The sequence below is a fragment of the Ceratotherium simum genome, chromosome 2 (genome assembly GCF_057802395.1).
Source record: "Ceratotherium simum simum isolate JZ-2026a chromosome 2, ASM5780239v1, whole genome shotgun sequence".
Classification (NCBI taxonomy): Eukaryota; Metazoa; Chordata; class Mammalia; order Perissodactyla; family Rhinocerotidae; genus Ceratotherium; species Ceratotherium simum.
This window is the reverse complement of record NC_141901.1, coordinates 58,521,892-58,547,105: the sequence shown is the minus strand read 5'-3', so window position 1 is coordinate 58,547,105 and position 25,214 is coordinate 58,521,892. Positions and strand designations below refer to the sequence as shown.

At 42.5% G+C, this 25,214-nt stretch overlaps 1 protein-coding gene across 2 annotated transcripts in view; it reads left to right on the top strand.

Annotated features, from left to right (window-relative positions):
* Positions 1-10,068: 10,068 nt before the first annotated feature.
* The window catches only part of FNDC7 (fibronectin type III domain containing 7), a 29,988-nt gene continuing 14,842 nt past the window's right edge, over positions 10,069-25,214 (top strand). Inside the window, exons 1-6 of one of the 2 annotated variants that reach the window (XM_087419917.1) lie at positions 10,069-10,146; positions 10,660-10,678; positions 16,528-16,782; positions 17,745-18,005; positions 21,241-21,498; positions 24,202-24,456. In XM_087419917.1, the coding sequence (XP_087276043.1) occupies positions 10,084-10,146; positions 10,660-10,678; positions 16,528-16,782; positions 17,745-18,005; positions 21,241-21,498; positions 24,202-24,456 (1,111 nt within the window). In that variant the 5' untranslated portion in view covers positions 10,069-10,083. The remainder of the gene's footprint in view (positions 10,147-10,659; positions 10,679-16,527; positions 16,783-17,744; positions 18,006-21,240; positions 21,499-24,201; positions 24,457-25,214) is intronic. The other variant, XM_004420747.2, reaches the window with a different exon arrangement.

Here is a 25,214-nt window from a genome sequence, read left to right as displayed (position 1 = left end):
GGAGTGTCTCAAAGGCAATAGCCATTTTTTTTACTTAAAAGATGAAGGGGGGTTGAGGTTGGGAGGTGGTATTCACTTAATTCCCTTCCCCAGAAGAGTCGTCCCTGATGAATGTAAGTAGTTTCTGATTTGAACGGTTAGAGATGAGGCAGACGCTGGACTGGCAGTTTATGTTTTTCAACTGATTCCAATGTGCAGCCTCCATTAAGCACTGAGTAGTTGACCAGTTCTCACTGGTTATATTGGCCAATTGATGGGCTTTAAACTGGTTCTGGTTCTAATCTGATTGTATCATCTTGTAAATGCTGAATTCATCCATGAATGACTAATCCAATTACAGGACCTCTTCGGTAGAGCTGAGTTTATGGGGAAGGAAACGCTTCTTCCCGATAGTTTCAGGTTCTGAAATCCTCCATCATTCCATCCTAGGAGATCTCCCAGCACTTTGCAAATACTTCTGAAGTGGCATTTTTCATTTTAGCATCACTGGCTATCAACATTTGTTTCTGTAGGAAATGTGGCAGCATGAATGCAATCAACTGAAAAATGTTACCATCATGGCTGACTTAAAATCCATTATTTTGTTTCTCAGAGCATTGATAGTCCGAGGATCTGTTACATAATCATGACCCATAAATATACTGCACAGATAACATGTATTCAAGTTGGAGAGGGTTGTCTTTTCAGCCTATTGCAAAAATGGGTTACAGTAGTCCCCCTTAGCCTTGGGGGATATATTCCAAGACCCCCAGTGGATGCCTATGGGTACCTAATGCTGTATATGCTATGTTTTTTCCTGTAATACCTATGATAAAGTTTAATTTATAAATTAAGCACAGTAAGATTAACAACAGTAATAATAAAACAATTATAACAATATACTGTAATAAAAGTTACCATAGATCTTAGCAAGCTTAGCATATGATTTTTCTTTACTTATTAAGTCGAGAGACTCACATTGTCACTTGAAGCACTTTAAGGCTTCTCTTTGGTGTATCCAAATTGCCAGCATCACTACTCTTGAGCTTTGGGGCGATTATTAAGTAAAACAAGGGATACTTAACACAAGCACCACCATACCACGGCAGTTGATGTGATAACTGAGACAGCTACTAAGTGACTAACAAGAGGGTAGTGTAGACAGCGTGGGTACACTGGACAAAGGGGTGGTTCACGTCAGACGGAGTGGGACGGTGGGAAATTTCATCACGCTCCTCAGAATGGCGTGCAATTTAAGACTCAGGAATTGTTTATTTCTGGAATTTTTTCAGACCACGGTTGGCCACAGATAACTGAAACTGCAGAAAGAGAAATTGCGGGTAAGGGAGGACTACTGTGTACTTGTTCAAGTTCAACAGCTGACCTTAAAGCATTTCATACAACATAGAAGCCATGAGGTTTTATCACAAGGATCAGGAAAAGAAAAACTGTCGCAGGAAATCCTCACTTAACCTTCCCTGGTGTGCAAGTACCTAAAGTACACTAATCTAAGGCTGGTTTTCCTTGGTCAGTACTTTTTCTGGCCATTCCGAAGCTGAATTATTTCTGTATTGGGTCAGTGGATTTAGTCGCCCCCGAACCAATAAATTCGACCAGCCCTGCCCTCCTAACGTCCCAAATACACATACAATCTAATGAAAACAAAACATACTGCTTGCTGAGCAAATGCGAGAGAAACCCTCTTGCCCTCTCTCCTTCCCTCTATTTAGAAATTCTGAAGTCACCAAAGTCCGTGATGTTCCCTAATACCAACAGAGGAAATTTCTTGAATGCTGGGCTCATCCAACCAGTCAAGGTACTGGTTCAGGAGCATTTCTGCTTTGTGATACTGGAGCTGAGCTCTTTAAACATTTCTCTTTTGCCTGCTGGCACAATGTTAAACTTGTCACTAGAGGATGTTGGAGGGATACTGCAGAAGAAAGGAGCTTCTCGCCTTGGTTCTGGTATGTTTTCTTTTTTTCTTTTTCTGTGGTGTCTGGGGACAGTGGCATGTCAGACACCCAGTGGCACCTCATGGGAGGGTGTTTCCAGCAAATCCACTGGGCCCCCTGCCAGCTTCCCAGCAAGTCTTGCTGGTGCTCCAGCAGGCACCTTTACATTAAGTCTCAATGTCACCCCAGTGGGTGGCTTCCTAACTAGTTTTTGACATTCCTTTCTCTCCAGCCCCAGGCTTCAGTACCTCAGCAAACAGTGGGCTGCAGCCACACCCTCTCCAACAAAGTCTGAATCTCAGTCTTGCAAGGTTACCTCTTCCAAATTTGTTCCTACCTTGGGTCCCCTACCTCAGCCCTAGAGGTGGTGGCTGCTCTTATAGCCACTATTCCTGTATTTTTTTTTTTTTTCCTGAGGAAGAGTCACCTTGAGCTAACATCTGTTACCAATCTTCCTCTTTTTGCTTAAGGAAGATTCACCCTGAGGTAACATCTATGCCAAACTACCACTATTTTGTATGTGGATCGCTGCCCCAGCATGGCCACTGACGAGTGGTGTAGGTCCGCACCTGGGAACAGAACCTGGACCGCCAAAGTGGAGCACACCGAACTCAACCACTAGGCCACAGGGCTGGCCTCCTATTCCTGTATGCTTAAGCGTTCTCTTTACCTCTAGTAATTAATCCCTGTTACTGGTTAGTGATTATATTAAACTTTCCCTGTTCAAATTACTGTGTTTTCTGTCTCCTGACCGGACCCTGACTGATTGTCTTGACATGAGTACAGCCATGTTTGGCCGCTCCATTGACCTACAGCCACCAGCACAAAAAGAAATATGAAAGCTGCTTTCTGCGTGGTGGGAACTGGGCCTTCTCTCACGGAGGGAGTTGCAAGTTGTAACATTTCAAGGCTCTTGGAGCGTCGTAGCATGGGATGGACTGGCCATCTGTGCCGGGCTGGGACGATAACCAAAGAGAACAATGCACGTACACAACTACTGGGCTGGGACGTTAGCCAGGGGGCTCAGTGCACGTACGCCGCTGATAACCATTTTGTGCATGGGAACACTAAATGCTTGCTCTGCAAACTCTGTAATTGCTTACTCTGAAAATTACTGATGGTATAAAAACTGCTGGAAACTGAGACCCGGTGAGAGTTCCACCTGTGGAAGGGACTCCTTGCCCAGGACGTGTGATCCTTGCCCAGCCGCGTCGATTGACAGGGCTCTCCCAGCAGTGGGGCGTGGATGTTGTGAGTAATTGATTTGATGTGAAGTAATTGATTTGATGTGAAGTAATTGATTTGATGTGTTCTCTTTTCGGTCAACCTGGTGTTTCTCTTTCCGGTTGATTTGTGTCATTTCTCTTCAGCTGATGTGGGTGTTTTCCCTTTCCAGTCGGGCTGATTTTTTCCCTTTTAATACTTGACCTATTTGGATCTGTTTGCAGACTATCGCCTTTACTATCCTCTATATAATAAAATATACCTTCAGTCCATTTGTTTGGAGTGGAAAGCGTCTTTTACGTCTCCGATCGAATCCCTGAACCTCTCATAACACTGATACAGTGGATTAAGATACCAATCATAAAGGTGCCACTTCACTAGGCTGGTTGATAACCCCTGATGTAGTCTAGTATAAAGAGCTCAACCCAACAAGTTTGCTGAGAATTATGTAAGTGAATCAGACTGGCTCCTTCTAGAATTTTGACTAAGAATGTAGTAAGAATTGTCCAGTTCTTAGGCAAATGGACAAGACTTGTATATTTGTCGTATGAGGATGCCCATGTGAAAGAGATACCACAATAAATAACTACCCTGAAGCTGCCATTCTTCCTGCTGGCTTTCTAGTTTTTTTCCACTCTGGTCATTGGATATCCTTGCAATTTCTCTGTTTTCCTTAAAATGGGCTGAGTCTCTCTTCCTTGGAACCATGAGCTCAACTCTGGTTTCTTTCTTTTTTTTTTTTTTTTTGTGAGGAAGATCAGCCCCGAGCTAACATCCATGCCAATCCTCCTCTTTTTTGCTGAGGAAGACTGGCCCTGGGCTAACATCTGTGCCCATCTTCCTCCACTTTATGTGGGATGCCACCACAGCATGGCCTGACAAGGGGTGCCTCGGTGCACGCCCAGGATCCGAACCTGGGCTGCCAGCGGCGGAGTGCGCGCACTTAACCGCTATGCAACAGGGCCGGCCCCTCTGGTTTCTTTTATTGTAACCATCAGGGAGTCCTGATCAGTGAAGGGCTCCCTGACATGTCTTGATATTTAATTCTTACCTTTCTCTGCTCATCACCAGCAAGAAAATGTTATCTACTTGATTGGACTTGGTCAAGAAGTCAAAAAAATAAGTTCTAGGTACAATTGCTTTTCCTTGGTAGAAATGCTCTGCCCAAGGGCAGAAAGGGGATGTACGGGTATGGTGGAAGAATGGAGTATAAATCAGGGCCACTATAAATCTGGCAGTCTCCAATCTTTTCCTGGACAATCAATCCTACTCCATAAGCCATATTGCTAAACAACTCTTTTTTATTTCCCCTACAGTGGCTATTTCAAATCTTGACTAGTTTCTTAAGTTCCCCTACTCCACCTCCACACTCATTCTCACTTCACATACAGAGACTATCAGGTAAAAAGTCCCTCAACTTGCTTCCTTCTCTCCCCCAAACTACAAGATTAGCTGCAGTCACATCTACCTTGTTTTCCTCCTTACCTCCCTCTCTTTTTATCCTTCTGATAAGTGTTGCAAATTCTGCCCTAGGCTTATATTTCTATCTGTGCTCTGAATCACATTCATCATTCGTGTGACAGAGACTACCAGCTCTTCAATATCTACTCTTCTACAGCAGTAGAATTTTTTGACTGGGTATGCCTTTTTTTTTCTTTCAGCTTGACATAACCATGAGACCAACTTCTGACCAAGGGGATGTAAGTGGCAGCAGAAACCTTTCTTAAGAGCTTACTGGCATATAGTTCATCTTTTCTTTTCCTTCTCCCCTTGCTGAATTCTGCTGAACTTTGAAATGGTAGCTGGAGCTTCATGTTGGACTAAGAAAAAGAGGGCCTCATCCCGGGGAAGGCAGACTAACAAACTGAAAGGAGCCTGGGTCTCTGAAGCCTCCATGGAATAGAATTGCCATATCACTCCTGGATGCTCTGCCGCCACTATTTTATATCAGAAAGAAACTTCTATTTAAGCCAACTTCTTTATAGGTTTTCTGTCTCTCTTAGCAAAAACCAACACTACAGATTTGGTATCTGGAATTGTACACCAAGTAACAAAACCTAAAATATTTAGCATTCGCTTAGTGAAGGAGGCTGGGTGTGGAGAAGCGTGGACACGCGTACTGTGGACTAGACAGCTGATGACTCATGTGCGGCAGCAGCCTAACATTTCCTCTCTCTCTCATTCCAGACACCTGTCCTTATCTTTTATTTTCAGCCCCTCTCCTGGCCTTTAGATTATTGACTAATCTTCATTTTCCTAGTATCACCCTATTAGTACACTAAGAATGTTTAAACAGACTCACTCTTATTTTTTGAATTTCTATATATGTATATAATATTTTATTTTATTATCGCAGTAGCATTGGTTTATAACATTATATAAATTTCAGGTGTACATCATTATATTTCGATTTCTGTGTAGATTGCATCATGTTCACCACCCGAAGACTAATTACCATCCATCATCACACATGTGCCTAATCACCCCTTTCACCTTCCTCCCTCCCCCCTTCCCCTCTGGTAACCCCCAATCCAATCTCTGTCTCTATGTGATTGTTTGTTGTTTTTATCTTCTATTTATGAGTGAGATCGTTGGTATTTGACCTTCTCCCTCTGACTTATCTCACTTAGCATAATACCCTCAATGTCCCTCCATGACAGGGTCCTTGCCATGTCACAAAGGGCAAGATTTCATCCTTTTTTATGAATGAGTGGTATTCCATTGTGTATATATACCACATCTTTATCCATTCATCCCTTGATGGGCACCTAGGTTTCTTCCAAGTCTTGGCTATTGTGAATAATGCCACAGTGAAAATGGGGGCTCATATTTCTTTACGCATTTGCGTGTTCATGTTCTTTGGATTAATACCCAGCAGTGGAATAGCTGGATCATAGGGTAGTTCTATTCTTAATTTTATGAGGAATCTCCATACTGTTTTCCATAGTGGCTGCACCAGTTTGCACTCCCACCAGCAGTGTGTGAGAGTTCCCTTCTCTCCACATCTTCTCCAACACTTATTCTTTCTTGTCTTGTTAATTATAGCCATTCTGATGGGCGTGAGGTGATATCTCATTGGAGTTTTGATTTGCATTTCCCTAATAATTAGCGATATTGAACATCTTTTTGTGTGCCTGTTGGCCATCTGTATGTCTTCTTTGGAAAATGTCTGTTCTTTTGCCCATTTTTTAAATGGATTGTTAGCATTTTTGGTTGTTGAGATGTATGAGTTCTTTATATATTTTGGATATTAACCCCTTATCAGATGTATGGTTCAGACTCACTCTTGTAGCTGCTTCCCCTCTTAGTTGTCTTAGCTCCATAGCCCTCAGGACCTAAACTCAATCATTTACTGCTTTGCAGAACCCCATTCCTGAAAGGAGAATTTCAGACACCTGGTAAATTTAGCAATTCAAAGTTTTAAAGTAAATTTATATTACAAAACAACTGCTTTATTGCATTGTTTCCCAATGGAACTGTTCAGCAACAACACTCATAATCTATTTTGACAACCAAGTAGTTGACATTAGCCAGAAATCAGTTGCTACCATAAAGTCATTGCGCTTCTAGACCATTGTTTCTCCCTCTTCTCTGAACCTCCAAGGTCCTCTAAAGTTCATGTCACATATTATACCATTCACTATCCGTCAGTTGTTCATGTCGACCTCGAAAAATACTCTTCTAGTATCTCAATACTTAGAGTTTCACAAATGACTCAATACCTCTTTCCTCACTCCTCCTGCCATAATTCTTAGTGATTCCAATATCCCTTGAACAATCTTTCTAATACTCAGGCCTCTCAATTTCTTGATCTCCTGACCTTCAATGATTTTTTTCCTCAACTTGACCTCAGCTACCAATTCCCCTGGTTCCACCCTAGAACTGGCCATTACCAATAGCTGAAACTTCACAGTTTCCATTTCAAACATCCCATTCTCTAATCACCAACTCCTATATTTTCTGCTTACTTCCCTCTACTATCCTTTCCAACAACTCTTTAACTCCACTGGGTCCTCCAATCTGTTGTCCTTGCCAGCTTTTCACTCTCCATCACAGTCCCCGCAGCCTCCATGGTAGTGAGGTGTTGCAAGCCTCACTTCTTGGCCCACCCAGCATAGTTTCCGCAGCCTAATATTATAAATCACTTCCTTGTGATGGATTGATCACTCAATTCCCTTGCTGCAGTCTCTCTCCAACATACTTGTCTAGTAATACACTCGTCCTACTTAAATACAACTCCCAGCCTATTCTATCCCTGCACACAAGTGACTGAACATGACTGGAGAAAACATACAATCATGCTGACTCTTCTTTTTCTTCTTCTTCTTTTTTTTTTCTTTTTGCTGAGGAAGATTCACCATGAGCTAATATGCCATCACAGGATGGCTGATGAGTGGTGTAGGTCAACACCCGGGATCCAAACCCACAAACCTAGGCCTCTGAAGCAGAACGCTAGGAAATTTAACCACTTGGCCATGGGGCTGGCCCCTCATGATGACTCTTTAAATTCATAGCCATAAGCCTCTGGGACTCTGGGCTTGTGTGAACCTGAGATTGAGTGCCTCCTTAAATTTTGCTCCCTATGTGCCTCTCTAGCCTCACCCTCACCAGGTCCTGGTGGATGCTATAGTGCGCCATTCAGATCTCCCCTCCAGAGCTGTCCTGAATTCAGGCAAAGGGCACTTATATTCCTTCATCTCCTGGTCATTGGCTGCGCCAGGGAAGAGGGTGTGACTCTGAGCAAGGCAGCTCAGGCAAGGGCAAGTCTGAGAGAAACTCAGCTAGAGCTGTCGGCTGCCAACACTCCCCACAGCTGGGGAGATGAGCACTCATGTTGCTCTAGCCAAGCCGTCTTGCTCCTCAGGGCCTTCACCCTTCCTTTTCCCTCTGCCTGGCATGCTCCTTTCTAGGTTTCCAAAGGACTCACTGTCACTTCCCTTAGGTCTATGTTCAAGCACCTCATTGCTAGAGAAGTCGTCCCTGACCATGGTCTAGAAACTAAACTCTATCCCTCAATATTCTCTCCCATTGCTCTGCTTTATTTTTCTTCATAACGTTTAACAACACCTGACATATCATCAGATTTTTATTACTTTAGCTACTTATTTTGGCCTTCCTCTACTAGAGTGTATGCTCCTTGAGTGCAGGGCTCTGGTTTGGCTATGTTTATATCCTCAGTGTCCAGAATAGTTCCTGGTATACAGTAGGTACTCAGTATATACTTGTTGAATGCACAAACAAAAATGCCTTGAATTCATAGTAGTCAATTCATAGAAGGCAGAGTGGTTTAGTGGAAGGATCTTAGAGTGTCGGAGTTAGACTGATTTTTATTTATTTATTTATTTATTTTTGTTTTGTTTTGTTTTGTGAGGAAGATCAGCCCTGAGCTAACATCCAATGCCAATCTTCCTCTTTTTCGCTGAGGAAGATTGGCCCTGGGCTAACATCCATGCCCATCTTCCTCTATTTTATATGGGATGCTGCCACAGCATGGCTTGACAAGCCGTGTGTCAGTGCGCACCCGGAATCCCAACCTGTGAACCCTGGGCCGCGGCAGCGGAGCGTGTGCACTTAACCACTTTGCCACCGGGCTGGCCCCTAAACTGATGAATTTATCCCAACTCCACCATTTAAAACTTGTGTGATTGCATACAAGTCAGTTAATAATGTTGATTACTTGTTTATTGTTAGAATTAAATATTATAGTGCTTAGATTACATGTTAATTAGTATTAAGAGCCTGCACTAGAAAGATAGCTCTGGAAATAAAAGGTACTGGAACTGCAGGGTTGTACTGGGGATGGATGAATTTAATGTGCTCATCAAGGACTTCTCACTATCATTCTCAGCAAGAGACATGCTCCTGCCCTTTCATCTCTTTTTTTGAGATATAATTGACATATAACATTGTATAAGTTTGAGGTGTACAGTGTGTTGGTTTGATACATGTATATATTGCAATATGATTACTACAGTAGCATTAGCTAACACCTCTATCACATCACACAATTATCATTTCTTTTTGTGTTGAGAACGATTAAGATGCAGTCTCTTAGTGGGCCAGCCCTGGTGACCTAGCGGTTAAGTTTGGCGCACTCCATTTCGGCGGCCTGGGCTGGGTTCTGGGCGTGGAACCACACCACTCGTCAGTCAGTGGCCATGCTGTGGTGGTGGCTCACATACAAAAAGAGGAAGATTGGCAGCTGATGTTAGCTCAGGGCAAATATTCCTCAGCCAAAAAAAAAAAAAAAGATTTAGTCTCCTAGTAACTTTGAGGTTTATAATATAATACTGTTGATTATAATCACTATGTTGTACATTAGATCTCCAGAACCTATTTATTTACTAGCTGTAAGTTTGTACCCTTAAACAACATCTCCCCCATTCCCGCACCCCCAAGCCCTCTGCCCTTTCATCTTAGATATTGAAGCTTTGCAGCAAATTGCTCCCGACAGCGGGACTGATTGCTTTGTACTGAAACAACAATAAGAACAACAACAAATAAAAATGAAAAAGAATAAATAGAACAGGTCAGGAACCCCAAGTTTAAAATGATCATTCCACTATATCAACAATTTTCTATACAGATTTGTACAATTTTTATCTAGAAAAGAAATTTTTTAAAAGAAAAGGAGAGCATTCTACATACTACCTTGAAACCCAGGTTGCAGTAGCTTTGGGGCCTGCTTGGCGTGGCTTTCTTCAACTCTCTTCTTTTTTGAGTCTTTGCAATACCTGTCCCTGCCAGTCTCCGAGTGCCCCTAGTTACAGGTCAGCTCCACACGAAAGGGGAGGAGCTACTGCCCAGGGTCTGTTCGCAGCATCACGCCCCACATCCCAGCGACCAACAGTGCTGCCCTGCCCTCCTGGGGATCAAAGAGGACCCTGATCACTCTGTCATGTGCCATGTGAGTGGTTGGTCCAACAGGATGGCTGGTGGACCCAAGAAATGTTTGTCTTTGATTGGATTCAGTCTTATCTGTTTTAAAATGGTGAGTTGACCATTCTGACCTAGCTGCAACTATTGAGGGGAAAAAAAAAAAAGACATATTCATTATCTTTCTCTTTTTTTGAGGGACTAGGGGGTGGGGAGATAGAAATCAAAATATTTTGGATCATACCAAGATAGTATATGTTTGTGTGTTTGAAATTTAATGTGATTTACTGGAGAAAAAAAACAAGATCATCATCATATTTTAAGAACAAAGATTTCTGAAAAATCTGTCAGCAGCTACCGACTTAGTTCAATAGGCAGATTCAGGGAGAAAAATGAAATAGTAATGCGATCTGCCTCCAGCCTCTAACTTCTATTTAGGATTGTTTTGTGGTAGATTTGAGTGTTGGGAAATGATTTGTGCAAATAAATACTCTGTATGGATTGGAAGATTTCTCACATTATGTATAAAAATATTGTGATAAATTTATTACTGCTCTGATTTCTGTTTTGCATTTCCCCAAATGGTGTTTTTCTTTATGGTTCTAATTTTCTAAACTTTCCTTTTCAGGTTGCTTCAGCAAAAACAGGTAAAATTTTCTGAAACGCAAGTTTTCCCTCCCCGTATTTGATTTTAATTTCTGCTGTTAATTCTTGGGCTACCCTGAAATATAAAGGCTATACCAGGAAAAATATTCAACATTTTCTGAGCACTCACACTGTGAGTGTAACTGGTAAGACAAATACATGGATCAAAGTTAAAAGATAAGTCCTTGTAAGATATTCTTATTGAGTACTGAGATGTACAGAGTCATGTAGTCATGGATTTTCTCAAATACGTTAGCCATTAGTAAAATATTCCTATGATCATCATTCCAGTCAAAAAAAAATCCAGAATTTTAGTCATAAATAGTGAAGAATCTAATTTATATTTATTTTTTGTCTTCTGAAGAATTAGAGGAGAAAACTAGAAATGTTTTTGGTTAAAATTTTGAGATTCCTCAATAAAAAAGGATTTTACACTTCCAATATTACATCCTTAAAATATAGACAATGATAATTCAGAGCTGGACAAAGGCTTCTTTTTTTTTTTTTTTTTTTTTTTTTGGTGAGGAAGATTGTCCCTGAGCTGACATCTGCTGCCAATCTTCCTCTATTTTGTATGTGGGATTCTGCCACAGCACGGCTTGATGAGTGGTGTGTAGGTCTGCGCCCGGGATCCAAACCTGCGAACCCCGAGCCGCCAAAGCAGAGAGCACAAACTTTACCACTATGCCACCGGGTTGGCCCCACAGGCTTTTCTAAAAAAAGCCTTTATTGCCATTTTTCTTGAATAAATGACTGAACGCAAGGATAATTTCTCTAGAGGCCTCTCCTAGCTCATATATTCTAGAAATCTAAGTCCCCAGAATGGAAATTTATGTTCCATTTAGATTATGGGATTTAGATTATCTGGAGGAACCATATAATATTGATTATATCACCAATAAACTCTCATAGCACTTTAACATAAATAAGAACAATTTTTACTTATTATTTTGTCTATACCACAGAAAAGGAACTATAAATAGGCAATTAAAAAATTGATACAGATATATGGCTGAGCCATAAAATCCATGCATATACAATAGTTTTTTAGAAATTATTTCCTGCTTTATTCTTATTTACTTATCTTATTCTTGAGAAACCTTCATTTTTTTTCTTTTTCTTTTTATTATTTTTTTTTTTATTTTTTGTGAGGAAGATCAGCCCTGAGCTAACATCCATGCTAATCCTCCGCTTTTTGCTGAGGAAGACCGGCTCTGAGCTAACATCTATTGCCAATCCTCCTCCTTTTTTTACCCCAAAGCCCCAGTAGATAGTTGTATGTCATAGTTGCACATCCTTCTAGTTACTGTATGTGGGACGCGGCCTCAGCATGGCCGGAGAAGCGGTGCATCAGTGCGTGCCCGGGATCCGAACCCCGGGCCGCCAGTAGCGGAGCGCGTGCACTTAACCACTAAACCACGGGGCCGGCCCGAGAAACCTTCAGGGTTGATCAGGAAGCTATGAGAAGGATTGTTTGGCCATATACAAAGTGATTTTTTTTTTATAAGTGGTACAGAACACCAACACAGTTTCGTTTACCCATCACACAGGAGGGCAAATAACTGGAATGCCAGGCTTCTGGCAAGGAAAGAGGTTTATTATGGAAAGGCAGCCAGAGATTGGAGTTAGAACTCAGATCCACCTCCTCAAAGGGAAAAAGGTAGGGGTTTTTGTCTGGGGTTCTAGGTAAGGGAGGGGGAGCATGTGCTGGGGTTTTAGGTAAGGGAGGGGGAGCGTGTAGACTTGCTGACTGGCGCCTTCCCACCAGCCTGTTTGGCCTTGAAGACTGAATTTCTTTTCCCTTGACTATCCGGACTTTTCTGGTTAGTTTTTGTCTTCAGCCTGCGTTTGGCCTCGTGATGCTGAATCTTGACATCTGGACCTTGACCTCGTGGGAAAGACAGCTCACTCATACACTAAGGAGGGACAGAAAGACCTGGTCAGTTTTGAACAACAGTGAATTATGCTGAGTATTCACAGCTGCAGTTAGCAAAGCTTATCTCAAAGTTTTTTTCTCTTCTAGCCCACGGAAGACTTTTTAACTCCTTCGTTCCCGGTTTCATAAGTGGTCTTTGGGTGGACAAAATCTAGCTCTGCTGTCTCTTAGATGGTACCAGGACACCCAGGGCATGCTGAGTCCTCAGAGGGGGCTTCTTTTTGGTTCCACGCTGTTCGAGAGAAAGTGAGGCAGGCTGAGACACTGATGATGCTGTTCCTTGATTCATCCTGGCTTTTCAATAGATAGAATGTGTTTTATTGACACAGTAGTTCCCCCTTTATCCACAGTTTTGATTTCCGCGGTTTGTTACCTGCAGTAAACCGTGATCTGAAAGTATTAAATGGTAAATTCAGAAATAAACAATTCATTAAGTTTTAAACTGAGCACTGTTCTGAGTAGCATGATGATATCTTGTGCCATCCCACTCCATCCTGCCCAGGACATAAATCATCCCTTTCTCCAGTGTATCCATGCTGTATAGACTAGGTGCCACTTACTCACTTAGTAACCATCTCGGTTATCAGATTGACTGTCTCTGCATGGCAGTGCTTGTGTTCAAATAACCCTATTTTACTTAATAACGGCCCCAAAGCATAAGAGTAGTGATGCTGGAATTTTGGATATGCCAAAGAGAAGCAATAAAGTGCTTCCTTTAAGTGAAAAGGTGCAAGTTCTTGACTTAATGAAGAAAGAAAAAAGTCAGATGCTGAGGTTGCTAAGATCTATGGTAATTTCTGTTACAGTACAGTCATCTCTCGGTATCTAGGGGCAGATTGGTTCCAGGACCCCTGCTGATACCAAAATCCGTGGATGCTCAAGTCCCTTATAAAAAATGGTGTAGTGTTTGCATATAACTTACTGCACATCCTCCCATATACTTTAAATCATCTCTAGATTACTTATAATACCTAATACAATGTGAATGGTATGTAAATCACTGTTATACTGTATTGTTTAGGAAATGATAACAGGAAAAAAAGTCTGTACACGTTCAGTACAGATCAACAATTGTAGGCCTTTCCATTTGCAGTTGGTTGAATCTGCAGATTCAGAACCAAGGATACAGAGGGCCAACTGTATATTATTTTAATTGTTCTATTAATAGTTACTGTTGTTAATCTCTTACTGTGCCTAATTTATAAATTAAACTTTATTATAGGTATGTATGTGTAGGAAAAAACATAGTATGTATAGGGTTTAGTACTATCTGCGGTTTCAGGCATCCACTGGGGGTCTTGGATGTATCACCCACGGATGAGGGGGACTACTGTACTGCGTAGGAGGTTTCATTTTGAGTGTGTGTATTTTGATTCTCTTTGGGTTCTGTGTTGGCTGTCGATCTGTGTCTGGCCACTGGGGCTACATGGGCTAATTTAGATCTCTGAGTTGGTAGAATGCACAGATGCTGAGAATCATAAGGTTTCACTTTTGTCTGATCAAAGTGGTTGATCGCACTGCTGGGGAATAAAGTTTTCTCTTTCATCCATGCAGTAAGTGGGCCAAACATAGAACTAAGAAAGAGTGAAGAACTGTTGCTAATTTACGGAGCCGTGCACATCCCACTCAAGCTTCTCATCTCTTAAAGGAGACGTAGTATAGAGGTGTTGATCTTCTTTCATTGCTGTTACTGGTCAGATCCTGCCCTAGAACCAAATGTAAAACAGGCAATCTGTCTCTTTAGCCTGTGCTTACCCCAGACTCCCCAGAATCTCACCTTCCCTGGCACCTCTCCATGACAGTGCCATGCAGTCTGGCTTTTCCAAACCCAAAAATTGGTTGTCCTGGTTCACACACACACACACTCACACACACTAACCCCTCCTACCTTTTGAAGTGCCGTTACCTACACTGTTTCACTTCCTCTTTACGACAATCGTAAAATGTAGGTATTTTACGTTTCAAAGTAAATCCTAACATGTAGGTATTATTAACATTCTGCATTCTTAAGGGAGAAAACCCAGACTAGAAGAGGTTAAGTGCTTGTACACGTTCACATGCAAAAGTAAACGGCAGATCCAGGGCTCAAACCCACAGTTTCTGAATCCAAATCCTTTGCTCTTTTTCCACCATGCAACCCTGTGTTTCATCCTGCTAGTCCTGGCTCCATGTGTTACTCCTTCTGGGTAAATGGGCCTCTCCCAGCTCAATTCAGTGGAGCAAGTTTTGTGGAGTACTCAGGCCTCTTCACAGGCCTATGGGGAGATAGTCTATGTCATGCTAGCCTTTTAGATGTCTTTCAAACCACTCCATGAATGCACTATCAGGCCTCCTATGTAAATGGCTAGTTTGGTTGTCATTTTTCCAGAAAGTTATTTCATTCCAATAAGCAGGACTGGCTAACATAGGAGATAAGATAAACTATGGGGACAAAGGAAACAGAAGAAATTGAGAGACACCACAAAGTTAGAGGAGAGAAGGCTTATTTGTCACCCGGGACTAATAACTGGGGGAGCAGAAAAGGGATGAGTGTGTGGGAGACACGACATGGGAGCCCCTACTGGGGCTTCCTATCCTGCAGAGGGGAGAGGGGACGTGGGAGCTTCCTGCAGAGTCAGTTTCTGCTGGCAAATGGCTAAGATGAGCATGCCTGCAACTTTTCCCCAGCATATACAACCATCATAGTTTTCTTTCAATGGCGAAGGAGACAGTCCTGGGTTATGTTCAAGGAATGTCTGGCCAGCGCACAGTGGAGACTTTGTTCATTCCTGCAGCATGGCTATTTCTGAGATGCTGCCAAAGCCCTCTCTGGGCTATTGGTACAGAAAGAGAAGGTTGTCTGTATCACGCATATGGGGATTTGGCAGGTAGGGTTCTGCTGGGGGGAGGAGCTGATGCTGGCAAACCACCCATTTGGTCTGTATTTACACTCTCTCCTCTTTGCCCTATAGTTTTGTTTTACCCTTTAGTTTTCAATACGGCATATAGTGATTTTACCCAGCAAATGCAGTACATTAAAAATAAAAGGGCAAGTGTCGTTTTCAAACCTAAAACGCAGCTATTTTTGTTTGACTTTTTCTTCCAATTGGATCTCCGACACCCAGGGCATTTTTGTGTCTGTGGATTTTTGCAAAGTAGTAAATCTGATTACCGTGCTGTATCTCCTACCCCATACCCAAAGTGTGGGAATGTCTTGTGTAACTCATGACACAAGCATCCGTATCCCCCTGGCAAACCACGGCCAGGCCCAGGTGAGGAGGGGCCAGAGCATCGCATTCTTATGCTGGAGCAGGTGTTTTGATAGAGAAGGAGGAAATAAAGTTTATTTTTATTTTATATGGAAGAATCTGAAAATGGTTTCGCTCCGATAACATGAAAGAAAGTACGATGGAGCAATTATAAAACAAAGAACTCAATTCTCCCTCTCCCTCCATTAGATGAAACGACACTTGGGAAATGTGCAAAGTGGGTGAGATGAAGACCACAGCCACGGCAGAGGATCCTAGCTGGAGGCAGTGGAGCTATTCGTGGGGCATGGAGGGGAGATCAGGGCAAAGCAGACCCGGGAATTCACAGAATGCTTTCACTTACTCTCTCCCTCCTCTCACAGTATTTTCCCATAATCACTCTCCATTCTTGTTGAACTCTTTTAAAAGTACAAAAAGTGCGAATTATCCCAGAGGCAACTGGGAAAAGCCTTTGAAATCTCATCCTGAATGAGAGGTTTGAGTTTTCTGGCTCTCTTCTAGAGAGTAGCTTTGCCTTTCGTTTTCTCTGTTTTTTCTTGATCTGGAAAATAAGGGCAAAGTTTATGTCTGAAGGATGGCACAAGAATGTTTCAGTTTGAAAAGTAAAATGAAAAGAGTAATCCTTATTGGTATCCTAGCTAATGTACAGCTTCAAAATCTCTTTCAGCTCTTGAAATACCCACCATTGATCAGGCATATTCAAAAATCAGCGACAGTATCACTGTGGAGTGGGCTACCGTGCCAGGGGCCACCAGTTACCTTCTCACGGCCGAAGATGGGGACACTGTCATTGAAACCACTGTGGACAATTCCCCAGGCACTGTGACAGGTCTGAAGGCTGCGACCTTGTACCAAATCACCATCAGATCCATCAGTGCCGCTGGGAGAAGCCAGGCATCACCTCCAAAGCAGGCAAAGACAGGTAGTGGATGCTCATCCCCTGTTGAGTGACTGCTTGTGACCTGGGTCAGTTATACTGAGGCTGTAAATGCATCATGTAATTTTGTGTCACGTGAGTGCCTATATTCAGGGCCCAGAAGTGGGAGCCACCAAATGATGTTTTTCGGGAATTCAGACATCTGTGGAGGAGATGGGCATTTAAATTCCAGATTCTTTGGAAAATAAAACCCATTTCTGGGCATTTTTTTTTTTTAAGATTTTATTTATTTATTTTTTCCCCCCAAAGCCCCAGTAGACAGTTGTATGTCATAGCTGCACATCCTTCTAGTTGCTGTATGTGGGACTCAGCCTCAGCATGGCCGGAGAAGCGGTGCGTCGGTGCGCGCCCGGGATCCGAACCCAGGCCGCCAGCAGCGGAGCGCGCGCACTTAACCGCTAAGCCACAGGGCCGGCCCTGGGCATCTTTAAAAACATCCTTGCTTTTAAATCTCTGGAAAAGGGATTTCTGTTTTTAACCTCAGGTATCCATAAAGACTATGCTGAATGATGAACACAAAGGGACTTTGCTGCACTTAGACTTAAGTAAAAACATTTGGAATTTGTCATCAGCATTACTTAAAGTGAACTGATAAAGTTGTACTTAGGCATATTTCTGAAAGGTTGTGTGCACTTTAAAATAGTATAAACCATCATTTCCCCCATTGGCTTATGTTATGGTTACAGGGATGTTTTATCTAATTTCTTACCAACCTCCACTTGAAAATAATGCCTAATATTAGAGTTTCTCTGTTCCCCATTCCTCTGTCATTCATAATTAATGCACATTTAGACAGCCATTATTTAATGGGACTCTGCTGTGAATCCTTTTACAAAGCAAATAATTATTTCATAGTATGGATAATCAACCTCAAATTACTTATTTCTAAATTCGAATTATCCTCTATTGGACTTTCGTAACACAAACGCATGTTTTTGTCTTTGTAGTGTTGGCTGCACCAATTCTAGAAGTAAGCTCTCCAAGTCCCAACTCTATTCTTGTGCAGTGGGAAGCTGTATACATGGCAATTGGATTCTCTGTGTCCGTTATGCGAGCCAATGGTTTGGGCAGAATATGGAAAGAGAACACCACAAACACCTCCTTGACATTCACCAGCTTAGACTCCGGGACTCTCTACACCATAAAGGCCTTTGCGTGGAATGCCAATGGAACCCCCGGGGATGACTCCACCTGCAATCAGAGAACAAGTAAGGACTTCCTGGTAGCCCCAAACAATCTCCCTTTTGATTAATGAGAGGGGCTGTGCACTGTAGCCATCAAGAGCAGTGTTAAGTGATAAGTACAGAGCAGCTGGCAGCAGCTATTTAAATTTATTATGAGTTTATTTATAGTGCCTTGACAATTCCTCCTCAGTGGTTTAAATGCTTACTGCATATATAAAGAGATGCTGCTCAGAATACACAGAGCATGGCACTCCCCCTCTGATACCCGACTTAATCTCAGCATACACATTCAAGATCACGCAGCAGGAGATGACTCTTGTTAGGTTTACCAGTCACCCCTTGTCCCTTCCTGGGTTCAGACCAATAGTAAAGAATTGGGACAAACAAGAATTCATTTATTCAGTAGGCATTTAATGAGTGTGTGCCAACTTCGAGTGGGCATTGTTCTAGAGATACAGCAGCAAACCAAGTTCCTGTTATTATGGTACTTTATGCTGTGGTGGGAAGCAATATTTCAGGTGTATTCCCTGAAGGCCTCCACTTAGGCCTGGGGCCAGCATGGGACTTTCTATCATCTCTCCTGCAATTGTAGGCTGAGAAGCTGGAGCATGGTATGTGTTCTCTCACCAACCCCATCAAAGGGATACCCCACCAGGGGATCCTACTGCATGATAACTGGAAGCCCACACTGAGCTGCTGGAGTGAGCCAAAAGAATGAGAGAGAGGGGCCGGCCCCGTGGCTTAGCGGTTAATTGCGCGCGCTCTGCTACTGGCGGCCCGTGTGCCGATCCCGGGCTTGCACCGACGCACTGCTTCTCCGGCCATGCTGAGGGTGCATCCCACATACAGCAACTAGAGGGATGTGCAACTATGACATACAGCTATCTACTGGGGCTTTGGGGAAAAAAAAAGGAGGAGGATTGGCAATAGATGTTAGCTCAGAGCTGGTCTTCCTCAGCAAAAAGCGGAGGATTAGCATGGATGTTAGCTCAGGGCTGATCTTCCTCACAAAAAAAAAAAAAAAGAGGGAAGGAGAGAGAGGTTTTCCTTCTCTTGAGGCAGAGTAAGCCATTCACTGACAATATGGCCTAATAGATGCCAGACTCTCACCAACCAGATTAGCTATTTCATCCCTTGGGGAGGACCAAGGAAAGAGTGGAAAGAAACCAGAAATGTTCTCTCCACCATTCCCTAAGTTTGGAGGAGAGTGGAAGTCCCATTGTCTATAGGTCAAGGCAGAAATTCAGGGAAAAGAGAAGAGTTTGCCTTTTATAATACTTCTGCAGGGTGAAATCATAGCAAAGTGCCCTAAGGTGATTCATGGTGGGCCTGGTGAGTCAGGATGTCTGAGACAAGCCAGTCTCCCTGGGCCTTTTCCTAGGCATTCATTCATTCCTTCTTTCCACAAATATTTATTGAGAGCCCACTATGTGCTGGGCATAGTTTAGCTGATGGGGCTACAAAGTCAAATAAAGCATGACCTCACACCCAAAGAATTGATTGTGTCCTAGGAGAGACCAATGCATAAATCAATGGTTACGGTTCCGTGTAACAAGTGCTTTGATAGAAGGATGCACAGGCACAGAGTGTCACAGAAGGAACATCTGCATCAGGCTGGTGAACAGGGAGAGCCACGTCCTAGAGGTGACTTTTCTTAAAGCCTTCCTCTTCAATTGTTTCCCAAGTTCTAAAAAGTTTTAGGGAGTTTAGATTTAGCCTCCATATTACTTTGTTAGGGCTGCCATAACAAAGTACCACAAACTGGGTGGCTTAAACAACAGAAATTTATTGTCTCATGGAAAATTTTGGAGGCTAGAAGTCTGAGATCAAGGTGTTGGCGGGGCTGGTTCCTTCTGAGGGCTGTGAGAAAGGATCTGTTCCAGGCATCTCTCCTTGGCTTATAGAGAGCGGTCTTCATATTCATATGGCATTCTCCCGGTATGCATATGCCTGTGTCCAAATTTCCTCTTTTTATTAAAACATCAGCTATATTGTATTAGGGCCCACCCTAATGATCTCATCTTAACTAATTATATCTGCTAAGACCGTATTTCCGAATAAGATCACATTCTGAGGTACTGGGGTTAGGACTTCAACATAGGAATTTTGAGGGGACTAATTCAACCCATAACAGTCTCCTACTACTCTACTCATTTTTCCTGGTTCTCTCGTGTCTCATGTGTGAAAAGCAGGTTGTCCTAAAACACTGCAGCCTACCCTTACCAGCCTTGGGCCCAGCATTACCCCAGAGCAGAGCTGCCCCTGTAGACAAGCTGACCGTGAAGCAGGGGAAGGGTCCCGCTGTGATGGCCTACAGGAGAAACACGGCAAGTGCCTGCCTTGCAGAGGGCAAGTTGAGTCCCTGCTTACTCAAGCAGGGCCCTCCCTGCTTACCCCCGTGTGTGTCCAGAGCAGACTAGTCTCTGCTCACGGGCTGTCCAAGAAGGTCTCTAAGGCCTGCCAGATGGGTCTTATTATAGCAAGATTCCAGAGAATTGAGGCCAACTTCTCTCTTCCCCAGCCCAGGAGAATACTCCTGAAGCCTGTTCAGAGGATAACCCTGAAGAAAGGATGGCAGATTTTTGAGAATGTAGAGGGAAGCATTTTGGAGACACTAATAAGACTACCTTAATGTGTGACCATCACACTTGATACTTTCCTTCCTTCCCTTTGATTTAGAATGGAATGAAAGTCTGCTCTTCTAGAAACAATTATAACCTAAAAGCTCTTACAGAAAAAGTATTAGCAGGGGTCAAAAGTAAAGAAGGCATATTGTTGAAGCTGATCTGTTTAGCTTCATCAATCAATAATAGAAAGAATATTTGACCTACCACTTCATAATAATATTCCCACACAGCCCTCTTAGCCCTTCACATTTATAATTTCATTTAATTATTTCAATCACTTGTCAAGTTGTGCATTCACTCACTCATTCATTCATTCAAAATATGCTTATTTAGTACCTATATGTGCTAGGGACTGATCTTATTAGATCTATTTTACAGATGATAAAAAATTAAATAACAAGGAGATTAAATAGCATGGCCAAGGTCACCTTGCTAGTTATGAGTTTGCATAGTTCATGGCAGATGTATCACCAGTTTCCAGGTACCCTAAATCCCAATTTTATGCTCTGAACACTTGCAATTATCCTGCTATTGGGGTACCCCATCCTCCAAGCTCTGCAATGTTGTTAGGCCAAATCTTACTCATGTTCTTGAGGCTGCTGCAAAATCTTAATTGTTTCTCGAAAATGTAGGTCCTCGTGCTCCTGCCAACATTCAAGTCTCTTTTGATAGTGGGGCTCTGAAGGCATCTGTTTCATGGGCACCGACAGAAGGAGCTTTCAACTATACTGTGATGGCTTTGAGCGATTCTTCAGAGCTGAGCTGTAGTACGACTTTCAGTTCCTGTACCATCTCCTCTCTCCAGTGTGGAACTGAGTACCTGATTTCTGTTTTAGCAAGTAACGATGCCGGATCTAGCAAAACAGCTTCAGCAGTGACCCTGAAAACTGGTATGTATACAAGAGTGAGATCACTGTGGGGCTGGCGAGCCGAAGTGGCTGCCATAAGGGAAACAAATAATCACCCAACAATGTTCCAGAATGCTCTGGAAGAAGTGAAAATGAAAGCCTGGTCTAAATGAAAGCATTGAGTTGGACATTCTGATGACTTTGAATACTGTTGCTGGGGAAACCATATATTGTGCACTGGAAAAAGCACTTTGAAAATTAGGAGGCCTGGCTCCTATTCCAGATCTTTCATTAATTAGTTTATTTCTTTTTCATTTATAAAGTTGTAAAAATTCTAAGACCAAGTTTGAATTATACACAGTTCTAACTGTGCAGTACAGATAGCAGCCTCTTCTTTACATCATGTTTCACAGACCCAGGCTTGCTGGGAGCTATGTTTTAAGATAAAGATGTGCTGTCTATAGTTCTGGATATGTTGTTTAGATATCTTCCCATTTTCATTCTTATCAGAAAGATAAGGACTTACATATGTGGAGGTTTATTCCTCTATTCAGAAATATCTATGTGTTTTGGTGATGGGAACTAACATTCAGTGAAGACCTACTATGTACTAGGCACTATAAATACATTATTTTATTTAATTCTCATGACAACTCATTGAGGTCGGAACTATTATCTCCTTTTTCAGGTAATTAAATTTTAGCTCAGAGACGTGAAATAATTTTTCCAAGGGCACACAAATAATAAGTGATAGAGCTGGTATTCAAGCCTAGGTTTGCCTGATTTCACTCTTCTAAGCCAAAGAAAATGTAGATAATTACAATAATGTCCAGTTTATCCCACAGTCAGAATTATGTCATTCTAAGTTTATAAGGCTTCTGAGCAGAGTGGAAAAGAGCCATCACCAAGCTGATGCACTCTTTTTCACAGGAAAAAAGTAGAGCCAACCATGCAGATCCAGTTTCTTATAGTTATGTTAAATTAAAGTCACTGGTAACAAACTTGGTGATTTGGCTTCTCTTTTGACAATTATAACTTAATGTGGACGGTACATTAGAAATGGTTATGAGGACAGGATAGCTGAGATGAGGGAAGAGATAAGAAATACATTTTCAAAAGCAGAGCAGTTCCAAGCTAGTCATTTATTCCAGAAAAGAACCATCAGTGTTTTTCAATTTTGGATGCACATTAAGAGCATCTGGGGAGCTTTTATAAAATCCCAATACTCAGGCCCCACCTAAAAACCAATTAAATTAGAGTTGCTGGGAATGGAGTCTGGATATGAATAGTTTGTAAAAGCTCCTTAGTTGATTCTAATGTGCAGTCAGGATAAAGTGCCACTGAAATAGTCCTGCATGCTTATCAGTCCAGGAGGCACCGCTGTAGTTTGTGGATAACACAATCAGTCATGATCATGGAAACGACCTTGGTTTATCAATAAAAGAACCATGTTTAGAAAGTACTATGTGCTTCCTGAAGCCCAGAATTGTGTAATATATTTTAGGAATATTTCCATTAGAGACGACTAAATGTTTAAAAGCTTAGAGCTTGAAAAACTAAACTTTATTTGAATTCAGTCCTTTGGAAGACTTTATTCTACGCTGATCCTGGCATCGCCTTACCACAGAAAAACAGGCAATGTTAACCAAGGCAATCAGTGCCTGTGTCTGACATAGTCTAGCATAGTCTAGCATAGTCTAGCATGCATGGTGTGAGATAAATTTTAGGACATCTGAGAATGTCTCGTTGGTTTGCACATGCTACTTATTTGTTCCTTGTCCACAGCATCTGGTATCTTAAGTCTCTGTTTAAGACTCTCCCTGGGGCCGGCCCGGTGGCAGAGCGGTTAAGTGCGCACGCTCCATCGCTGGCGGCCGGGGTTCGGATCCCCAGCGCGCACCAACACACCGCTTGTCAGGCCATGCTGTGGCGGCGTCCCATATAAAGTAGAGGAAGATGGGCATGGATGTTAGCCCAGGGCCAGTCTTCCTCAGCAAAAAGAGGAGGATTGGCATCGGATGTTAGCTCAGGGCCGATCTTCCTCACAAAAAGAAAAGAAAAAAAAAAAAAAAAAGACTCTCCCTGGAGGAAGTCACGGGCATAAGAATGTGTTCTGTCACTTAGTGCATGTTAGAACTTTCCATACTATGGAGATTTGGTACACAAGGCTTCAGAAAGACCCAGCTCCATCCCGGTTAGCTGTGTCAGCTTGGGAAACTCACCTAACATCTATGAGCCTCGGTTTCCTTAATTGTAAAATGATGATAATTGTTGGAAGAATTAGAGAAAATGTTAATAGAAAGCACAGCAAATGATGGCTATTTTTTTCTCTAAAATGGATAATGTCTGCGATATTCACTATTCCACTCAGACCAGACTGGCTTCATTTCTGGTTGAGGTCAAATCTTTCAACAAATACTCTAATAATGAAAATCCCCATATCTTAAAATGACTGTCAAACTCTGACAGCCCGTTATTTCAAACAATATTTCATGTAACAAGAGAATTTGGGTAGTCATCAGAGTTTGTTGTAGGGGTCTGGGCCCTATATCAAGTCTTTGGGTCTATAAAGAAAATCTTCTAATGCTTCTGGTACATAGTTTTGTGTGTCATGCACCAAATTCAATCTGCTACAAAGCTCAGATTTGCTTATTTGGGTTGTCTTGAAATCCTGGACAATTGCAAAGATGCAAAGAAAATCTCTTGCAGTACTCTCACAACTGTTTATTATTTATCATTTCCTAGTTGCTTGTGCACCTGCAAGAGTGATGATCCAAGAAGATCCCCCTGGCCACCTGTCTGTGGCTTGGTCTGATGTAGATCTGGGTGATTACTATGTGGCCTTTGTGAAGAGTGATGATGGTTTGGAAGTACACTGCAACACATCCCTTACACAGTGCAATTTCTTATCTGAGTGTGGCTTCACTTACTTTATTAGTGTTTTTGCCTATAACAAGGCAGGGCAGAGTCCTTTGGGTGACGTGTTCAATTATACCACAGGTAAGGCACACTTGACACCTGTAAAGGGAGTTCTTTTTTTTTTTTTCCCCCTTTTTCTCCCCAAAGCCCCAGTAGATAGTTGTATGTCTTAGTTGCAGATCCTTCTAGTTGCTGTATGTGGGACGCCGCCTCAGCATGGCCGGACAAGCGGTGCGTCAGTGCGCGCCCAGGATCCGAACCTGGGCCGCCAGTAGCAGAGCGTGCACACTGTACACCAAGCCACAAGGCCAGCCCCAGTAAAGGGAGTTCTGAGTTCACTAAACTCAGCAGCAGAATGGATTAACTATTGCACTTATTGGCTTACAGAGACCACCTGGGAGTCATTCTGGGGTCAAGAACAGAAAGTGAATCTTTTCTCTCATATTTTCTCCAGACTAGGAGATTTTGGTGTCTTGGACTCAAGTTTATCAAGAATGTAAGATTTAGGAGTGAAAAGAGGGGAAAGAACCTAGTTGTTCAACTGTGCTCTGAAAAATTGAACCCTCCACCCAGATCTACTCAGAGTTCAGCCCTGTGCTGGGTGCTGAAGAGGATGCAGTCCTCCTGTCTCAGGAGTTCACACGCTCTCTGAGACCAGAGAAACAGAGATGCAGTGCATAGATGCTCCATGGTGTAGAGGCTTTGGAGTGGGACACCTGTGTTTAGGTCCTAACTTGACCACTGACTCATTTGGGGATGATGACATCTACCTTGCTAGTTCCATAGTGTCTTCCATGGCAAAATGGGACAAATAATAATGAGAACATGAATATGAAAAG